General features: G+C 46.8%; 1 protein-coding gene across 1 annotated transcript; it reads left to right on the forward strand.

The window, feature by feature from the left end:
• Nucleotides 1-744: 744 nt before the first annotated feature.
• MAJIN (membrane anchored junction protein) lies at nucleotides 745-14,669 on the forward strand. The gene is made up of 10 exons (XM_074914587.1): nucleotides 745-845; nucleotides 5,648-5,693; nucleotides 6,951-7,026; nucleotides 8,789-8,914; nucleotides 10,221-10,252; nucleotides 11,058-11,167; nucleotides 12,722-12,776; nucleotides 13,477-13,549; nucleotides 13,965-14,109; nucleotides 14,624-14,669. The coding sequence occupies exons 1-10, from the start codon at nucleotides 745-747 to the stop codon at nucleotides 14,667-14,669; spliced, it is 810 nt and encodes a 269-aa protein (XP_074770688.1).
• Nucleotides 14,670-17,044: the final 2,375 nt, after the last annotated feature.

Below are 17,044 nucleotides of genomic sequence, written 5' to 3' on the forward strand. Positions count from 1 at the left end.
CGTACTGCTCGGCTCCGCTCGGCTCGGCTCGGCTCCGCTCGGCTCCGCTCGGCTCCTCTCGGCTCCGCTCGGCTCGGCGCGGCCTGAGGCAAGTGGGCGCGGCGGGGCCGGTGGCCGCGGCTGCTCCCCGTCAGGGAACGCTGGGCTGCCCGGTGGTCACCAGCGGGGGTGCCGCCCGGGGGCCTGGCAGGCCGGCAGCGGCGCTGCGGCGGCGGTGTCGGTGTCTTCCCCCAGCAGGCCCGGCCAGCCCCGACCCCTCCGTCCCGCGGGGGCAGCCGGGGACGCCTCCCGCTGGGGGCTGTCCGGGGGGGGGGCGGAGGGCAGCGCCGAGACCTGCGGGTGGGGAGAGAAGCGGGATTCTGCGGTCTGGACCCGGAGGGGCTGCGGGGACCCGCGGCAGCCGCGGGTGGGTCACGGGCCGCGGCACGGACCTGCCCGGGCTTTCTTGCCAGCCCCGGGGCGAGAGGCCTGTCCAGCTTCAGGGGCCTCAGGGGCCTGGGTGGTGACCCTGCTGGAGCCGTGCAGCTGAGGCGGAGTGGCGCTCAGCTCCGAGTCTGTCCTCTAGTGGAGCAGACACCGGGATCGGCAGTTTTCTGACTTGTGGGAGATGCCGGCAGGACGGGTATGCTCTAGAGGAAAAGCTGCATGTCATCTTCTGGTGTGAGAGAATGAGCAGTGGTGAAGGGTTTTAGTTGACCTTTGACTCTCCTGCTTCCCTAGGCTGGTGTTCAGGGACGGAGAAAGATGGCGTTAAAACCATGTACCTATCCGTTGCCTGAAACGAGGTTTCTCCACGTAGGCAGGCTCGTGTACAAATTTAAAATCCGGTACGGCAACTTCAACAGGTAAGCGTACTCAAGCTGGAAAGTCAGCACAAAGTCTGATGGCTGGATGTAGCAGTGAGCTGATGAGACCCGAAGCTCAGGGTGTCCCTCAAACAGGGTTCGTTACTTGGTGTGCAAAAGCCCATCACAGGGCTGAGATACCAGTTTTATTCCCTAGTTGTGCAAAGATGGCTGCTGGGGGGTGATCCCACAAAGCCAGCACAGCACGCAAAGGAAGTACAGCCCGTTTATCGTATGATGTGGTTAGTAAAAACCTATCTAAGTTTACACTCGTTGATCCATAGTTACCATTCCACTTGCTATTGGTTAGTTATATTAAATGAGCCTCACTTGCTGTGTAAATTAGCATGTGTGGTCTTTGCAGGTGTGGGGGGACAAGCTTTTTGGGTCTTGACTTGAGTTGGTAGTCACAATTTCCCCTTCCCCCAGTTTCCACAGATTTTTGCTGACTTCATGCTTCTTGGGCAATCACCCACTTTCAGGCAGGATGCTCACTTCTTCTCACTCTTGTATCAGTTCTTCGAGATGAAGTCGTTAGCAAGGCTTGGATCCTATCACGCTGACATAATAGAGCCACAGAGTATCAGGCTTACATGACGGAGCCAGTGATGAGTAGTAAACATTGGTATGGTCTACAAGGCTATGCTGGGGGCTCCTCGTTTCCTGCCTTCTTTCACTGACTGTGAAAGTGGTCGCTGTAAAGTTGCTCCTGTATGTGCGCAGGCTGGGCACTGGCCTGAGAGCATAATTTGAGCTGTAAAACCCACTCCTATTTCACTGTGTGGGTTTTGTGCTTCAGTGGAAAAAGAGGCTGGTTTTACTGACAGTATTTGGAAATTCTTTGTTTACCTGAGCAGCTCTAGAGCCTTTGCAGTGGTTTAACCCTGACTGGCAACTAAGTCCCACATGGCCGCTCACTGCCCCGCTGTAGGTTGAGGGAGAGAATTGGAAGGGTAAAGCTGAGATAAAGACAGTTTCATAAGTAAAGCAAAAGCTGTGTGTGCATGCAAATTAAAATCAGGAATTTGCTCACTGCTTCCCATCGGCGGGTAGACGTTTAGTCTCAAGGAAAGCAGGTCTCCGTCACACCTAATGGTTACTGGGGAAGACAATCGCTGTAACACCAAACGTCTCCCCGTCCTCCTCCTTCCCCCACTTTTATTGCTGAGCATGATGTCCTATGGTCTGCGGTATCCCTGGGGTCAGCTGTCCCAGCCTTGTCCCCTATCAACTTCTTGTGCCCCCCCAGCCTCCTCACTGGTGGGGTGGTGCGAGGAGCAGAAGATGACTTGATGCTGTGTAAGCGCTGCTGAGCAGTGCTGGAAACACCCCTGTGTTCTCAACACTGTCTTCAGCACAAACCCAAACATGACCTCATCCAAGCTACTGTGGAGAAAATTAACTCCATCTCAGCCAGACCAGCCCCGCCTTGGAGCTCTGTACTCAAATTATGTGCTTACTTTTTGGGCTGTTAGCAATGTGCCTTTTGCTGGCCTTGCAGTCTGGCACCTGAGCGTGGATGTAGAAGGAGTCTTTGGAAACTCTCACCAGCTGCTGGCAGCAGATGTTTGTTGTGCTCTTGGGATTTTTTCTCTCAAGGTTCTCTTTCCACTGCCACTCCTCTTTCAGATGTCTCTGTGACAGACCCATGCTGTGTTTTAAAACAACAGCATGCCTCTCCTGCAGGCAGAGGGGCTGAGCAGGACTGCTTCTCTCAGTTTCTGGAAGGCACTGCAGTAACAAGTCTGAGAAACGAATGTGAAGGGAGAGTATTTTAGTCTGTGATACTGCTGGCAGGCAAAGAAGAGAAAGGAAAACAGCCTTTGGGTGTGCAGGGGCTGATGAATAGGAGGGTTGTGGGAAGTAACGGTTGTGTGGTAAGCCTCAAAGAGGACGTGTGAGTTAGTAGCCAGCAAAGTAACTAAAGCACAGGGTGCTAAGTAGTCTGGTCAGATGGGGAGGATGTAAAACAAGTCAAGAGGATGGTCTTTTAGGGGTGAAAAAAAGACTTTCCCTGAGGGCATTGCCCTGAAGGAATCTGCCTGTGTCTGTCACACAGAGATGATAGACAAGTGCTTTTGTGAGTGGGCAAAACCTTGACCATCGCACTGAAGGAGCTCTGGAGCTCTTAGTTTGAGAGGGGCCTCAGAATCCTGGAGGCTGTGGACTATAGTAGTCACAGCAGTTCGAGCTACTCTGGAAAGGGAGCTGGAGCTTCTCAGGTTTAAGGGTAGTAATCCAAACCAGGTGCTGCTTATAGATTGTGTCCTGCTGAAGGAGTGTGCTGCAGAGCTCAAACTTGGTCTAAAACTTTATGAGCTGTTGCTGTCTTGACCTCTGACAAATAATTAATAATGATAGTGTTCATTAATATTAATAAACCCCCCCCAAGCAGTGGCTCCACATAATCTGGCTCCTTGTGTACATCCTTCAAGGCTGTGCTCACCAGCAGACAGCTGTTCAAGGCTGATGCCCTCAAAGGCTTTTGGAAGGTCTTATAAACTGTTGAGGTTAAACCTCTTTTCAGATGGTGGCAGCCACGCAGAAACTCACACTGAGATCCTTTTCAGTCAGCAAGCATCCCTGCATCAGGGAAAGAGAACAGCACAGTGCCATCCCAAAATGCCTGTTCTCATGCTAGGGAGGTTGTGGAAAGGCCTGAAGCATCTCCTAGAGAGTGGGTTTATGAGTGTGAGGGGAGTTTCCTTTTGCAGTCAGATGTGCACAGACATTGCCAGAGCCTGGGTTTTTCTCTGGAAGGGACTGTTGTTAGCTGCAGAAGAATGGAAGCAGATGTGCTGTGAACATCATCCCAACTAGGCTGTCTCCAGACTTGAAGCTCCATTAATTAAATCTCGTGCCACACTTCTCTCCTTTTTCCTTTGTAGAAGTAGGTTGGTTTTTTAAAATTCTGTTGCATAACTTGGTTTTGGGATGGATTGAAGCTCGGTTGCCGCTTTAGCTTTGGTTATTAGCATTTTGCTGGAATAGTAGTGTCAGATCAGGAGGATTAACCTTCCTCCTTGTATTGTTCTCTGTGTTGATTTCGGAGAGGAAGGGGTGTTGTCTAGACATCTTGTGGTGTTGTGTAGTGTTCAGAAGCTCGTTGAAAGGTTTCTCTTGCCTGTCAGTAAGCTCTTTCATTGTTACACTTGAGGGAACGGGACACGAAGCTTGTGGCACCTTTTGTATTTCATAATGACCTCTGGAACTGGTAGTGAGCTCACCAAGTCGGTCTTCATATCACCATGGTCAAACAAACAAAAGCAACTCCTTCTACAGGAAAACTCGTGATACTCTTTCCCCACCGTGTCATGGCTGTGGTGAGTAGGGGGTACTTGTTCCAAGCATCTGGATTAACTCCCAGTTCCTTAGGAGTAATTCCTAAGTCCATACGTAGCCTCATGCCCAAAGCAATGCTGTCAGTCAGCCTGCAGGTTTGGGTAGTGAAACTCCCTCTGCCCACAGTAAGATGGTGACTGATCGGAGGGCAGGTTCCTGAAAGAACATTGAAAGAGTTGCAAGAGCTGATCCCAGCTGGTCATAGAGCTGATTATCTACACATGTGCAGGCTTTTGACAGAGTGAGGTCATCTTCACTGAAGGTATCCTGAATCCCTAGGGAAATCCAGGTAACAAGGAAGGTTCTTCCTTAAAGATTAGTCTGTTTTTGCATCCCTACACTCCAGGCTTAAAAGAAAACAATCACCCCCTCCTCCCCAGGCTCCCCCCCCCCCCCCCAGCCAGCCAGTGAATCCCCTGCAGTCACTCAGCAGGTCTGACGTCCTTGTCATGGGACCCTGGGTGGTACCTTGCTTTCTTTCATTCCTTACAGCCTCTTCTCCTCATCACCGCAGCCGTGTTCCTTCCAGAATCATACTTTTTTTTCCCTGCTGATTCATGGAGACTTCGTGCCCGCAGCCTCAGCCTTGGGCGGATGGTATCTGTCCTTCTGCTTGGGGTGCTGTGTAATTCCTTTCATTAGCTTGTTTCGTATCAAGCAAGGAGAGAGCCTGTCTGAAGAGGAAGGAAGGTTCTCATCTCTGACCAAGTTCTGGCTGTGGCCCCTGTATGTGGATGAGATGAGAATGGCTTCCTACCAGAGCCTCTACCAGAGAATTCTTGCATGCCATAATTCCTTACACTCCCCTTGGCTGACTTATTTGCAAGTAACAGTTATGTGATTTGCTTACTTTTTATGAGTTTGGATTTTCTTTAAGACCTTCTCTCTCCCTCTGCCTTTTATTGTTGGCCGATACCTAGCAGCAAACAACTTCTGAGAAGATGGCTTACAAAAGGTGTGGTTAATATTTGGGAAGACAGTTTGATGGAGGCAGTAGACAACTCCCAGCATCACAGGGCCTGGCTCCTGTGCCGTGAAGGCCTGTTCCTCTGCAGGTTTGCATGATGGAGGGGATTAAGAGACGTGTCCTGCCAGTTCGTGCTTTTAGTCCCTTGAGCAGAATGGTGTCATGGTAGGCTGGAAGACAGAGGTGCTGGTTTGAGGGCACCTGGTCAAAAAAACAATCCTAAAGGTTACCAAGGATTGGTGAAAAGATCTGACCTCCGTCACCCACTGTATCCTCAGACCCACAAAATACAAACGGGCAGAGAATGGAAAAGAAATGGTCCATGTGGATTAATGGATGTTTTTCAACAGTAGTAGATTAGGAATTCATCTGCCTGCTAAGTGTTTTCTCTGTTCAGGGGGAATGATGTTTTATTGTTGTTTAAACTCTTCCAATGTATGTAGCTCCATTGCTTTTTGACTGGGGTGGGACTAACTCTCTGTTTGTTTCACAGCGCTCCTGATCTCCACACCACTGAAAGTGCTGTCAAGGAGGTAGAGGTAGGAGGTCCACAGGACCTTAGCTGAACGTTAAGCTGAGCAAATATTTTGTTTCCTATGGTATGGAGGACGTTTTGTCAAATGCAGCATTTCAAGTGAGAGTAACAGGGAACTTCTCTGGCGAGTACGAGGGTGAAAAAATGACATAAGTGAAAACTGTCATCACCATGCAGCATTAGTGTAGAAGAGTAATGCTTTTATCTGAAATATTTCAAAGCAGCTGCTGACTGTTAAAATGAGGCAACTGAAGGCTCCTATTTGTCAAGCTAGTTGCACCCTGTTCCTTTGTGATTCCTGTTCAGATTCATTCTGCAGAAGCACTTTTGCCCGTGGTTTTGCTCTCCGCCTCAGACCTGACCTCTGCTTTTAACTTCTCAAGCTTGACTGGCTGTCAAACCCTCCTGTTTTTTCAGGAGCTGTGGCAGGACTGGTGAGCTAGCTTGACACAGGCTATTTCTAATACTCTAGCTGCACATTCTTTCCTCGTAACTGTGGGGCTAGTGGAACCAGCAGACATTCTTTTAATGATGGCACGACTTTGTGAGCATGCTTGGTCACAACTGATGAGTTCTGTGGTTGTCATTTTCTTCACCCCTGCCACTCCCCAGGAGATGAGACAAATATCCTGCCTGCTTCAAAATGCTCCTATTACTTAGTTTTTAAAAATCTGAAAGAGTACAGTAATAGCATTATAAATATTATGGAAGAAAATGTGCTGATTTTAATTGGTATGGAAGTTTTTTTTTCTTTTTCACTTTTGAAAATATTGGAAGGTATTCCTAGAAGAAGTTTCCCATTTGTGAAAAAGGAGTTTGTCAGGGCTGAATTAGAGTTCCTTTGTAACTGAATTGGGCCAATATTCAGAAAAAAGGGGAATATGTTTACTTTTGAAACAGGTCAATGCTACATGTGTTTTTCTGGCAACAAGGAGACTTCTTACATTTAAAAATTATTAAATTTAAAAGCACACCTTCAGTTTCCATAGTAATGCTTCTGTGTTAATTGATGATTAAGATATGAATCCACTTCAATTTCCCTGAGTCTGTTAGTGCAGCACACTCCAAGGTGATGTGAGGGAATGGGGTGAAGAAGGGGAGGAGGAAAAGCAAAATATCTAGAACCTGCTCTTCCATGATTCATGCGAACTGTAAAGTAATTTTAAACTTTTCCCAAGCCTTGAACCTGTACTTGCCAGTGGAACTGTGGTTGTATTGTTAATATTCTTGCTTCCTTCCTTTCTTTTTTTGGCCTCTCCAGGAGGCGATTCGAGTAATTCTTGGAAATCTGGATGATTTACATCCATTTTCTACAGACCACTTCACTATCTTTCCATGTATCCTTTCTTTCCTACTCATAAAAGAAAAGATGCAATGACTTGTATCTGCTGGGCTTTGCTTAATTCAACATTCATGTCTAGCAGTGTGCAGGTCTTTAGCTGGAGTACGTCTCCTTTGAGTTTTGCAGTTTTACGTTAGCTGAAGGTCCTCCTCAGCTGTTGCCTTCACCAGAGAGAGAACTGTTGTGAAAAGAGTGTTTTGCTGTGTTTTCAGATGAACAATCCTGTGCTCCAAATCTGATTTAGCCAGAGGAAATGAGTGTGTGTATATAAAGTCACAGGAAGCCCACCTAATGCCCCTGCAGGCAAAGCCAGTGCATTGCTTCAAAAAGTTAATTAACCACAAAATGCTCCTTTCAGGCTCAGTGAAGCTGGCCCACTAGTAGAGAAGAGAGCAGTAGATTTCTTGTAAGGTACATTAGGATTAAATATTGTGGTTGCTGTAGTGTAAAGTGTTAAAAAGAAATTACTCTTCTGAGGCTCATGTTCAAGAGAAAAGTAAGCTAGTTGAATGGGAAGCCTTTCCAGTCCTAAGGTATGTTGGCTGGTGAATCACATCAGGCCCTGTGGCATCATCTCCTGTGGTTCTGGGCGCTCAGGAGTAACAAACACCTGGGTATTTCTGCCTCCAAGGCATTCCCTTCCAGTCTTGGGAGACTGCACTATTGCCACACCTCCTCATAGCAGGGAAGAGCAAGGTCATCCTCCTCTGTCAGAAGCAGGTACATATGACAGCACCTTACTCCTGTTACTGCCCAGAAGAGAAAGTAGCCAAGAGCATCATCAGAGAAGAAGCACGCAAACAAAGGAAACCTGTTGTTGCTTTGCTTCTCTAAAGCTCAGCCAGTTTTGCCTGCATGCTTGAGGACTGTTTGATTCATGAACGTGTGTTTCTAGAACTTGGAAGTCTACCCACATGCTCAGCCAGCACTGGGCCCTGATGAGAACTGCAAGCTCAGAGGCCTGGCGTGATGAGTTGACCTGCAGTCTCTGTGTCGGGCTCCTCACTCTAGCATAACTCTTAGTCAATCACCAGCTGTGGGAGTCCTTGAAGCCGAACTCAGATGAGCAATTTTGTCCCTTAAAGGAATGGATTGTGTCAGTGTTTCATGTAGGCAAATCTTGGGCTCCACCTCCAGTCCTCAGGATGTTAGTTTCTGCTGGCAAACAGACTCAAAGTATTTGTTTTACCTGTTTCTTCCCGAGACAAGAGGCATATAAGGAGAGTGCTGTCTAGCCTCATCCATTCTTGCCTGCATGAGCCTCTGGGTGTCAGAGCTGCACCCACAGGAAGGAGTGTCTGTAACTGTGGTGGTTGCCATGTCAGTTATCTTCACGCATTTTTAACTGGGAAGTAAATGTCATGATGCTACTGTTATGATTCCTAGCCTTTTCAATTTTAAAAATAATGTTGAAAAGACTTACTTTTTAGTTAGGAAAGCTGGTGAGGTTTTATTCATAGGGTTGGAAGAGCCTGGCTTGTTTCTTGTGGGAGGATGTCAGGGCTGTAGCCAAATACAGTTAAGGAAACACAACACTATTAATACAAGTGACTGACAGGAGAGTATCACCTGGGTGAGTGTTTCTTGTAATGGGCTAGTGTTTTTTCACAGAGTTCGTACTGACAGATTGTATTTACTCCTTTACACCTCTGTGCCATGTGGTATGAGGTTTTGAAGCTTTGTGAGAAGTCACTGTCAGGACTCCTGCTCCTTTGACATGTTAGTGCTGTGTTCTTAAGTCTTATCGTCATTCTCAGATTTGAGTAAATGGGAGAGAGTATCGGAGATGAGATTCAAACATGAGAATGTCCATCTCATGCCTTATCCCTACATCTGCACTATGTATCTAGAGCTCAACTCGTTTCAGCAAAACTTATCTTGCGGTAAGTTGGTATGGTTATATTTGGATGATTTCTGGAAACATCTGTGATCGATGTCTTGCTTTTCCCTTTCCCCTCACCCACTGTGTCTTTGAATCAGAGGAAGCAAAACTGTGAAGTAAGGCTGTACCATGGATTTGAAATAGAGCAGAGCGGTGTGTTCTCTTTTGTTCTGTATTGCTTTTCTAAAACTTCCTGCGTTTCTCTGCCTGCTCAACCACTGCTGACTCTTCAGCTAGTGTTTTTATAAATCAGTGCCCAGTGGCTCCCCATCTTCATTTTTTCATGTCAGTAGCTGGGCTGGAGCCAGCACATGTGTATAGAATGCATGTTTTGCTTTCTTATGCTTGATGATGTTTGTTGACATTGAACTTCACACTCTTTGTTTCTATTTTCCTAAAGAAATAATGCATTTGTTTTTCTAAATAATGACAGTAATAATGTTAATAATGTCTTTTGTGTAATTAGCAAATATCACCTCACTAGTGTCTTATTTTCCAGGTTTTCTGTGAATTTCCTGAACAGCCTCAGGCCCCAGCTGAGACCTCTGTGGGCCTCTACATTTAACCTCCTCTGTTGTGCAAATCCCGAGTGTTTATTTTCGCTATTTCCTGTTCTCATTATTGGTCCCTGGGAAAAGCTGCTGTTTTTTCTTGGGACTGCGTAGTCGATATTCTGGTCTCCTTTCTAAAATGGACAAGTGGTCATTTCTTGCCCATTTGCTGGTGTGTAGCACCCCCTGTCAAACATACTATGTTTGGATGTAAAAACTTGCAAAGGTGGAGAAGTCAGGCACTTCCCTGTACACCTTGCTCCAGGGTTTCATTGCCCTCTGCAGGTAGTTGTAGGTGCCGTTACTTTCAGGCAGTGATGTTTCGAGTTTCTGTTGAAACAGGATTCCTCTTCAGGAAAACACATATGGATCCCATGCATCAGAGGTTAGCTGGCCAATTATTCTCTGGGGGCTGTGCTCCAGCTGTCCTTGAATCTTCTGTCTGGTGCCCAGAACACAGAGTGACACAAGGAGTTCTTCCGTTCCTTCTCTTCTGAAGACTCCTTTGACTTCTTCAGGAAAAGCAATTGTCTGCATGCCATTGAGCTGTGGTATCACACTCACAGGAATTCTAGTTCTGAAAGAGCTGTATCCGCAGTTTTTCAGTTTCAACATATCAAATGCAAGTCCAGTATGGTTTCAAAGTAGTTTATCTTGTTCTTGGAAAGTGAGGTGCAATGCAAAAACGTACTTTTGTTGGTTAAAGAAAGTCCAGTCACCACATGTTCACCAAATTTTATAATACCTCTGTTGCAGGTAAAGAAGTAAACAAGGGCAGTGATGAGCTTGTAAGTTGTGTGTTTTTGTTTTGGTTTTTTTTTTTTGAAAGCTATATTCTAAATAGTCTGGAGAAGCAGAATGTATGTATAGGCAGTGCTATAGTTCTCCTACTGCTGGGTGTCAGTCAGGCAATGTCAGTTGTCACTGATTTCTCCCCTAAAACCAGCCAAGTTGGGAGAAATCTTCCTGTCAGTTCCCATGGACTATGAATGAAGTCCTACTTCGGGATGGGAGATTCCTGCTGGCTTCAGTTAAATGTGTTTTCTGCAAGTCTGAGCTGAGCCGACCAATGGTTTCCTCACTGGGAGAGTCTGTATGAGGTCAGTTTTGCTGAATACTTAAGTCCTTTCCTAGGTGCTGTATGTATCATGAACAACAACGTTAAGCTTCTTTGGAAAGGTTTTGTTTCATGAGGGCTCAGGGGTGGTGGAAAGGTTTGTTTTCAACACAGGTAAGTGTCTGAAGGCGGAGTGAATTAGTGAAGATGTACTGTCCAAACTTCCCACTGTCTCTGCTAGCATTAAATTCTTGCTTATTACATTCCTAGGCCCTCCTCAAAAAAATGGAGCAAATAGGATGTTCTGGAAAGCAGTTATTTCTTGTTTAAAACTGTTGAGCATAATTCTCTGGATGGCCTCTCAGTACTTATCTTGTGTTTGAATATGGCAGATAATCTTTTCTTCCTGAATAATTTTTTGATTTTCATTGTATAAACATGAACAGTTTTGCAAAATATGAATGTATATTAACATAGTGCTAAAATAGAAAAGTCAAAATCAATTTTATCTATACCAAGTCTGCAATGTTTTGAAGGTCAAGGGTAGAAATGCAGTATCAGCAAGTACTGCAGTAGAAGAAATGGTGAAGAGGAGAAGAGTGGAAGTCCGAGCAGAGACCTCATGCCCACAGTTGGGTATGGACAGGTCAGTTGACTCCAAAATACTCTTCCAGGGCACATATCAGTATTTTGAGTGTCTCTTGTACCTTCCAAATGTAATTCCTGTGTAATCCTTTGCCCCATTTCTCTTCTTCCTTCTCTTCCATAGGTGACAGAATCTACAGCTGCAGTCAAAAAGTTTTTTCTTGTGTTCAGATTTGATTTAATGTTTTGCAGTTTGTGCCCTTTGCCTCTTGCCCTGCCAGCAGGTACTGCTGGGGAGAGCCCAGCTCCCTCTTCCTCATTCCCTCCCATCAGGTGTATGTTGATAAGATCTCCCTGAGTCTTTCTCAGGCTGAACAGTCCTAGCTCTCCCAGCCTCTCCATGTACAAAAAGTGCTCCAGTGCCTTCCTCATCTTTGTGGTGCTTTGCTGGGCTTTCACCCAGGTGAGTCCAAGTCTTGGCCTGGGGAGCCCAGCCTGGCCAGAGCACGCAGAGTGCCCTCCGCACCCTGAGCAGAGGGAAGGATCACCTCCCTCGCCTGCTGCAGAACTCTTCCTCGTGCAGCTCAGGGTGTCGTTGGCCACCTTCAGCGCGAGGGTGTGGTGCTGGCTCATGGTGACTGACTTCAGGCTTGGGTCTTGACTACCTTTCAGAGCAGGCCTGTTATTAGTTATAGTCCACCAGGCTTGTTTCTTCTGTAGAGCATAGCTTCCAAAGAGAGAAAATTTGTTTCTGTACTTAATAATCACAAGCATGTGGCAGCCAGTTCCAGGTGCAGCGCTGTGGTCAGAAGTGTTTCTGCTCACCTTTCCCCTTCCATGGCGATGCACAGACTGTGTCAGATAATATGCTTGTTACCTTCTGTTCTGCCCAATTCCCAAATATATTTCCTGCAGTGATTGATAGGGGAGAAGTCTTAAGCCAGCTCTTTTCCTGCTCATATAAATGTCGTCCTTTCATTTCCCTCCCCTGCTGACAGTTTCTAGTGACAAGAAAACTGCTGGAAATGAGTGAAGAACGAGACCAGGATCCAGAATGCTTTCTCATCTCTTCTAGCCAAGATGCGAGTTGTAGATTCAGAAAAAACAAGGCCAGAAATGGTTCTGTCATGATCCAGTCTGGCAGTTCTCTCTTAGTCCTGTGTCTTTCCCCAGAAGTTAGGCTATTCCAAAAAAGATTAAAACAGTAAATAATTTTAAAGTGTATTCTTGATTTCAAGATTAAATCGGGGAGGCATTCAAGCCTTCTGTCATTTTCTTCTGATGACTCTGTTAGACTGAAGAGCTCATTCAGCCTGAGCACTTCCCTGCCCCAGGAAGGAGTTTGTCTACTGCAGTCAGATCACTTCTTGATCTTTTTTTCTTTTCATTTCTAGAAAAGCAGAAAGCCTAATACTGGAACGAGTGTATATTTTCATTTTTTAAATAAGACTTTGAAACATGAGTACAACTAGAGATTAAGGGTATATGTCTTGTTGGCTAGAGATGCTAAACCCCTGATTTCTAATGAAATACTGGAGTAGCCATTTACAGGATTGCTTCCTTTTTGTGACTTTTTGTCAAAAACTCATTTCTTACTTATTTGACTTCTTTTTAGGACTGGAGCAGAGTGTGTTCACCATGTGAGTAAAGCAAAGCATGGATTTGAAAGGGTAAGCTACAGAATATTCAGAAAGAGACAACAGCATATGTTTAGTCCTAGATTCTTAAACTGGCAAGCATAAAAATGCCTTTGGGTATTTTTATTCCCTTTTCCCCTGCATCACCTGCATTTGTGACTATTGAGAGTATTTTCTGAGGAAGCAAACTCCTTCCTCTTGGGATTGTCCAAGAACGGTTGCCTGGTGGTATAAAAGGAACAGCTGCTTCTCCCATTATTCCTTGGGAGGTGAACAGTTGCATCAAATACCTGGATTTCTGCATGTTTCTGCATGGTGACACACAGGACCCTTTTGGACCTCTCCACAACTGGCCGAGCCTTCACGCAATTGTGCTCTGTGGGCTTGCATAAAACATCAGGTGTCCAGGGTGTACTGCCTGGGTCTTGTGAAACCTGAAGGAAATCTGTCTGCCTGGCACACGTGGGATTGCCTTTACAACACAGGCACTCAATCCTGAAGGAGGAGCGTGGAAGTGCCGCAGTCCCATGGCTGTCTTGAGGAATGGCCTGAGGAGGGAAGGGCGGGGAACACATTGGTGAAGAAAGTCCTCAAGGTAGCAGGAAAAAACCATAATGACAGAACAAGAGAGTAGGCCTTGCCTTTTAGTTCTTGAAGCAAGCAAACCAACCAAAATCCCCCGTCCAATAGCATTTTACATGGAGTAACAGTTCTGGGGTTCCTTTCCTTTCAGAATCCCTCCAAAGAAAGTGAGTGCCAGTGGAGTCCAGCATCCCTTACTGTGGGCTGCAACCAAGTGAACTTCTGTAAGTAAGGAATTCCTGGATTGTTTTGTTCAAATTGGTTGTATTAAATCAAAAGCTGCAAGGATTACACTGGTATTAGTTTCTCTTCAAAAATCATGTTTGGTATTTTCCAGCATGTGAGATTAGGAATTAGAACCACTGTGAAGCAGTAGGTCACCAGTCATTTTGGCAGAGACTGTCACCCCGCATAAGGAATTCCCACGCATCGAGCTGGGCTCCATAGCTCTGTCAGAGCTGGCCTGGGAGATGGGAGCCTACTTCCAGATCAGTCTGCAGTGGGACTGCCTTGGAAGCTCCCAGGTGTGGGGTCAGTCAGAGCCTGGACCCACCTCTCAGTTCAGGGTCTGCTGTTGGGTGCATGGGGAGCATGGAGAGAGCCAGCTTGGTTTTTTGTTCCTGCTGCTGTTTCTTACAGGGGGACCTGTGGAGTCTGGCCTTGGACATGGAACAGCAGCTGGTCAGGCTGAGGGTGCAGTGCAGCCACTGGAGCAGATGGACCACAGGGCCAACAAAGGCAGTGTGGAGTCAGGAGGAAGAGGTCTCTCCAGGTTCTGGAGAAGGTACTAAAGCTGCTGCTGCGAGCAGCTGCAGCCCTGGCTCTGTCCCAGCCCATGTGGAGCCTGAGCCTGACTCTGGCAGTTCAGGTGACGCCATGCCATGTATTTTGAAGCATGGATACCTCCTTTCTGTGGTTAACCCCAGGTCTGCCAAGGCAAAGGGAGGTCCTTTTGTCTTGTGGTAAGGTGCAGTGCTCCCAATAAATGTTCCTCTTCTGAGCTATCTTTGGGAAGAAAATGCCTCACAGAAGGGTCACTGACCTCAATTACAGCCCCCCTACAATGTGGCTTTTACTAGCTGAGGAGGGCCACCTCCAGCCCCATTTCAGAAGGACTTAGGCACTGCCCCTTCTAACAGGGCACAGGCTATTCTTAATTTCCTCTGTTTTTTCAGTTTTCCTCTGTATTATTTTGGGCTGGGGTTGTGTCTTTCCGGAGGATGAAATTTACCTTGTTATTCCAGTTCTCAGAGAAATATTTTAAATATAATGTGCTCTTTTTGTTGTTGTTTCCCCAGCATAGTCTTTTTGCCACTACAGCATCTTTTTGGTGGAAAGAACTGACCTGGAACTGCTAAGTGTTGTGGAAAGGTAAACTTGTAGCATGAACGTTGGGTTGTATTGTGTCTTTTGTAATTCAGCTTTTCACATTGTTTGTCTCAGCTACAAAAAGCTTTGAATTAAGTTCTACTTTGTTTCCATTTCCAAATAAATGTCCTGAAGATGTTGGGTTAGAATGCCTTTTTCTTCATCACCTGGAGTTTCTGGAAAACAAGCTTTAAGATTTTGATCCTTGAGCATCATAAACTGCGAATTTTACATTTAAGAACTGTTAGATGAGATTCTAATAAAACAAGCATCAACTTGGAAGTGTGTATTATTTTAAACAGCCTTACCCTTGCAGGAAACACTGTCCCTCCAAGAACCAGCAGAGGTTTCTGGTATTAGATGGCCTCCTGTACTGTGCTTTGCAGCATTAAAAAGGTGAAAAGTAGTGAAGATGTTTTGGGTTAAATTTTACCACTACACTCCAACCTGTGTTAATTATTTATGCCTTCGATATGTAGTGGGATGAGGCTGTGAGTTAAGGTTTCAGAAGTGCCTAGGGCATGCTGAGGCAGCTTTTTGCCATCACACTAGTGCATTTTCCATAATGCATCTTTCTTCGGCCACCTCCTGAGCTGGGACAGCGTAAGCGTGTCCATGCACAGCACCAGTCTGCCACAAAACACTGAGAGATTGGTACTTTACCAGCAGCAACATGTGGCTGTTTAATTGTGTCTCAGGGGTAACTTGTCTGGCAGAATGAGCCGATGCTTTAAATGAGACAGAGAATGCAACACATGTTCTCTTTGGCTTCTTTCCACCCTGGTCCAGGGATTATGCACCCTGCATACTGACATACTCATTGCTGGACTCCCGTTGGCAGTGAAACAATGCTTTCCCCCAGGAAGAAATGGAGCTGAGAAACTAGTTCCATTTATCCTGGAGAGGAGAAGGCTCATGGGCCGTTTGATTGGTGTGTGCGAACCCCTGAAGGGAGAGCACAGAGAGGACGGAGCCTGGCTCATTCCACTGGAGCCCAGCGGCAGGACCAGAGGCCGTGGGTTCAGCTGAAGCATGGGAGGTTCTCTCTGCATGTCAGGAAACACTTTTTCCCTGAGAGGGTGACCGAGCCCTGGCACGGGTCAGCCGAGGAGGTTTTAGAGTCTCCCACCTTGGAGACAGTCCAATGCTGTCTGGACACGGCCCTGGGCAGGTGGCTGTAGGTGGCCCTGCTTGAGGAGGGGCTTGGGCCCGATGACCTCCAGAGGTCCCTTCCGACCTCAGCCACGGTGTGCTCCTGTGAATATTCCCAAGGCAGTTTCCTTCCCTCCTTAAACCATCTGTATCTTGACCCATGAGTTTCGTCTCACTCTTGCCCTTCTGATTCTCTCCCATATGATGGTGTCAGTGGTGAGGTTGGCAGAGGAGGAATACTTGGCTGGCTGAAGCTACAGGATGCACACAAAGACATTTTGATTTCTCCAACTGGAAAATGCTATTACAGAATGATGGGCAGTATTTGCAATACATACATTCATCTTGGTAAATCATTTTAGGCGATAAAGAAAATAGTTTAATTAAATATAAGCAAACCCATTTTTTATTTTAACTGGGATAGGCATTCTTTTGAGGAAGCATTTTGTCCTCTAAACATGTGGCCGCCTTCTAAAAGGAAATGGAAAGTTACTTAACATTTGGAAACAAGCAAGCAGGGCTATTTCTCAAGGGAACAATCCCCTCTCTTTCCCTTGGCATCCCATAAATGCTGGGAAAACCCACACGCTTCCAGAGGTACCTGGGCTCACGGCACTGTCAGCACTGGGGACTGTGGACCTCGATGCTCCCGGCTGCTGAAGTCAGTGTGATCAGGCCGGGGAGCTCATTGGTGAGAGAAGCTGGAACCAGAAAAAGCTTCTCCGTGTTTCCTCTTCACACAGGACAGTTTTGTGCTGCTTACCCACCCCCTCAAAAGGGGGGATCTCATCCACCCCAGCACTACTTGTCCTTCTTCTGGCTTTGCCGGTCATTTGTGTGTCTTCAGTGGGGTGTCCTGCCTCTCTGCAGTTCCTTGTGCTTATTTTTTCCTTTCTCTTGCAACCTGTAGCCCTCGAATGCTTCCCGTGTGCAGGTCTGCATGGCTCTGCTTCCCCCTGTAGTGGCCCCGTTGCTCCCACCCGTGTGTAAGGTGCTTCTGCACAGTCTAGAGCCTGTGGAGCAGCTGCCAGCGCCCCTAGAGAGAGCCAGGCGGGCACCTTCCTCCCCGCAGGAGAGGGCTGGGCCCTGTGCAGGGCGGGTGCTCTCAGCTTGCTCTTCCCAGCAAGAGAAGCGGGAGAGCTCCAGCCCTGAGCAGGCACCTCCTGCCATCGGCAGAGGCTGAACGGTTGTCACCTGCT

This window comes from Athene noctua, chromosome 10 (genome assembly GCF_965140245.1).
Source record: "Athene noctua chromosome 10, bAthNoc1.hap1.1, whole genome shotgun sequence".
Classification (NCBI taxonomy): Eukaryota; Metazoa; Chordata; class Aves; order Strigiformes; family Strigidae; genus Athene; species Athene noctua.

Excerpts from the sequence above, each read along its gene's own strand:
- MAJIN (XM_074914587.1), top strand. The coding sequence starts at position 745 with ATGGCGTTAAAACCATGTACCTATCCGTTGCCTGAAACGAGGTTTCTC. Across the intron at positions 846-5,647 it reads CGGTACGGCAACTTCAACAG|CGCTCCTGATCTCCACACCA; the intron begins GTAAGCGTACTC and ends TTTGTTTCACAG. Across the intron at positions 5,694-6,950 it reads GTGCTGTCAAGGAGGTAGAG|GAGGCGATTCGAGTAATTCT; the intron begins GTAGGAGGTCCA and ends TGGCCTCTCCAG.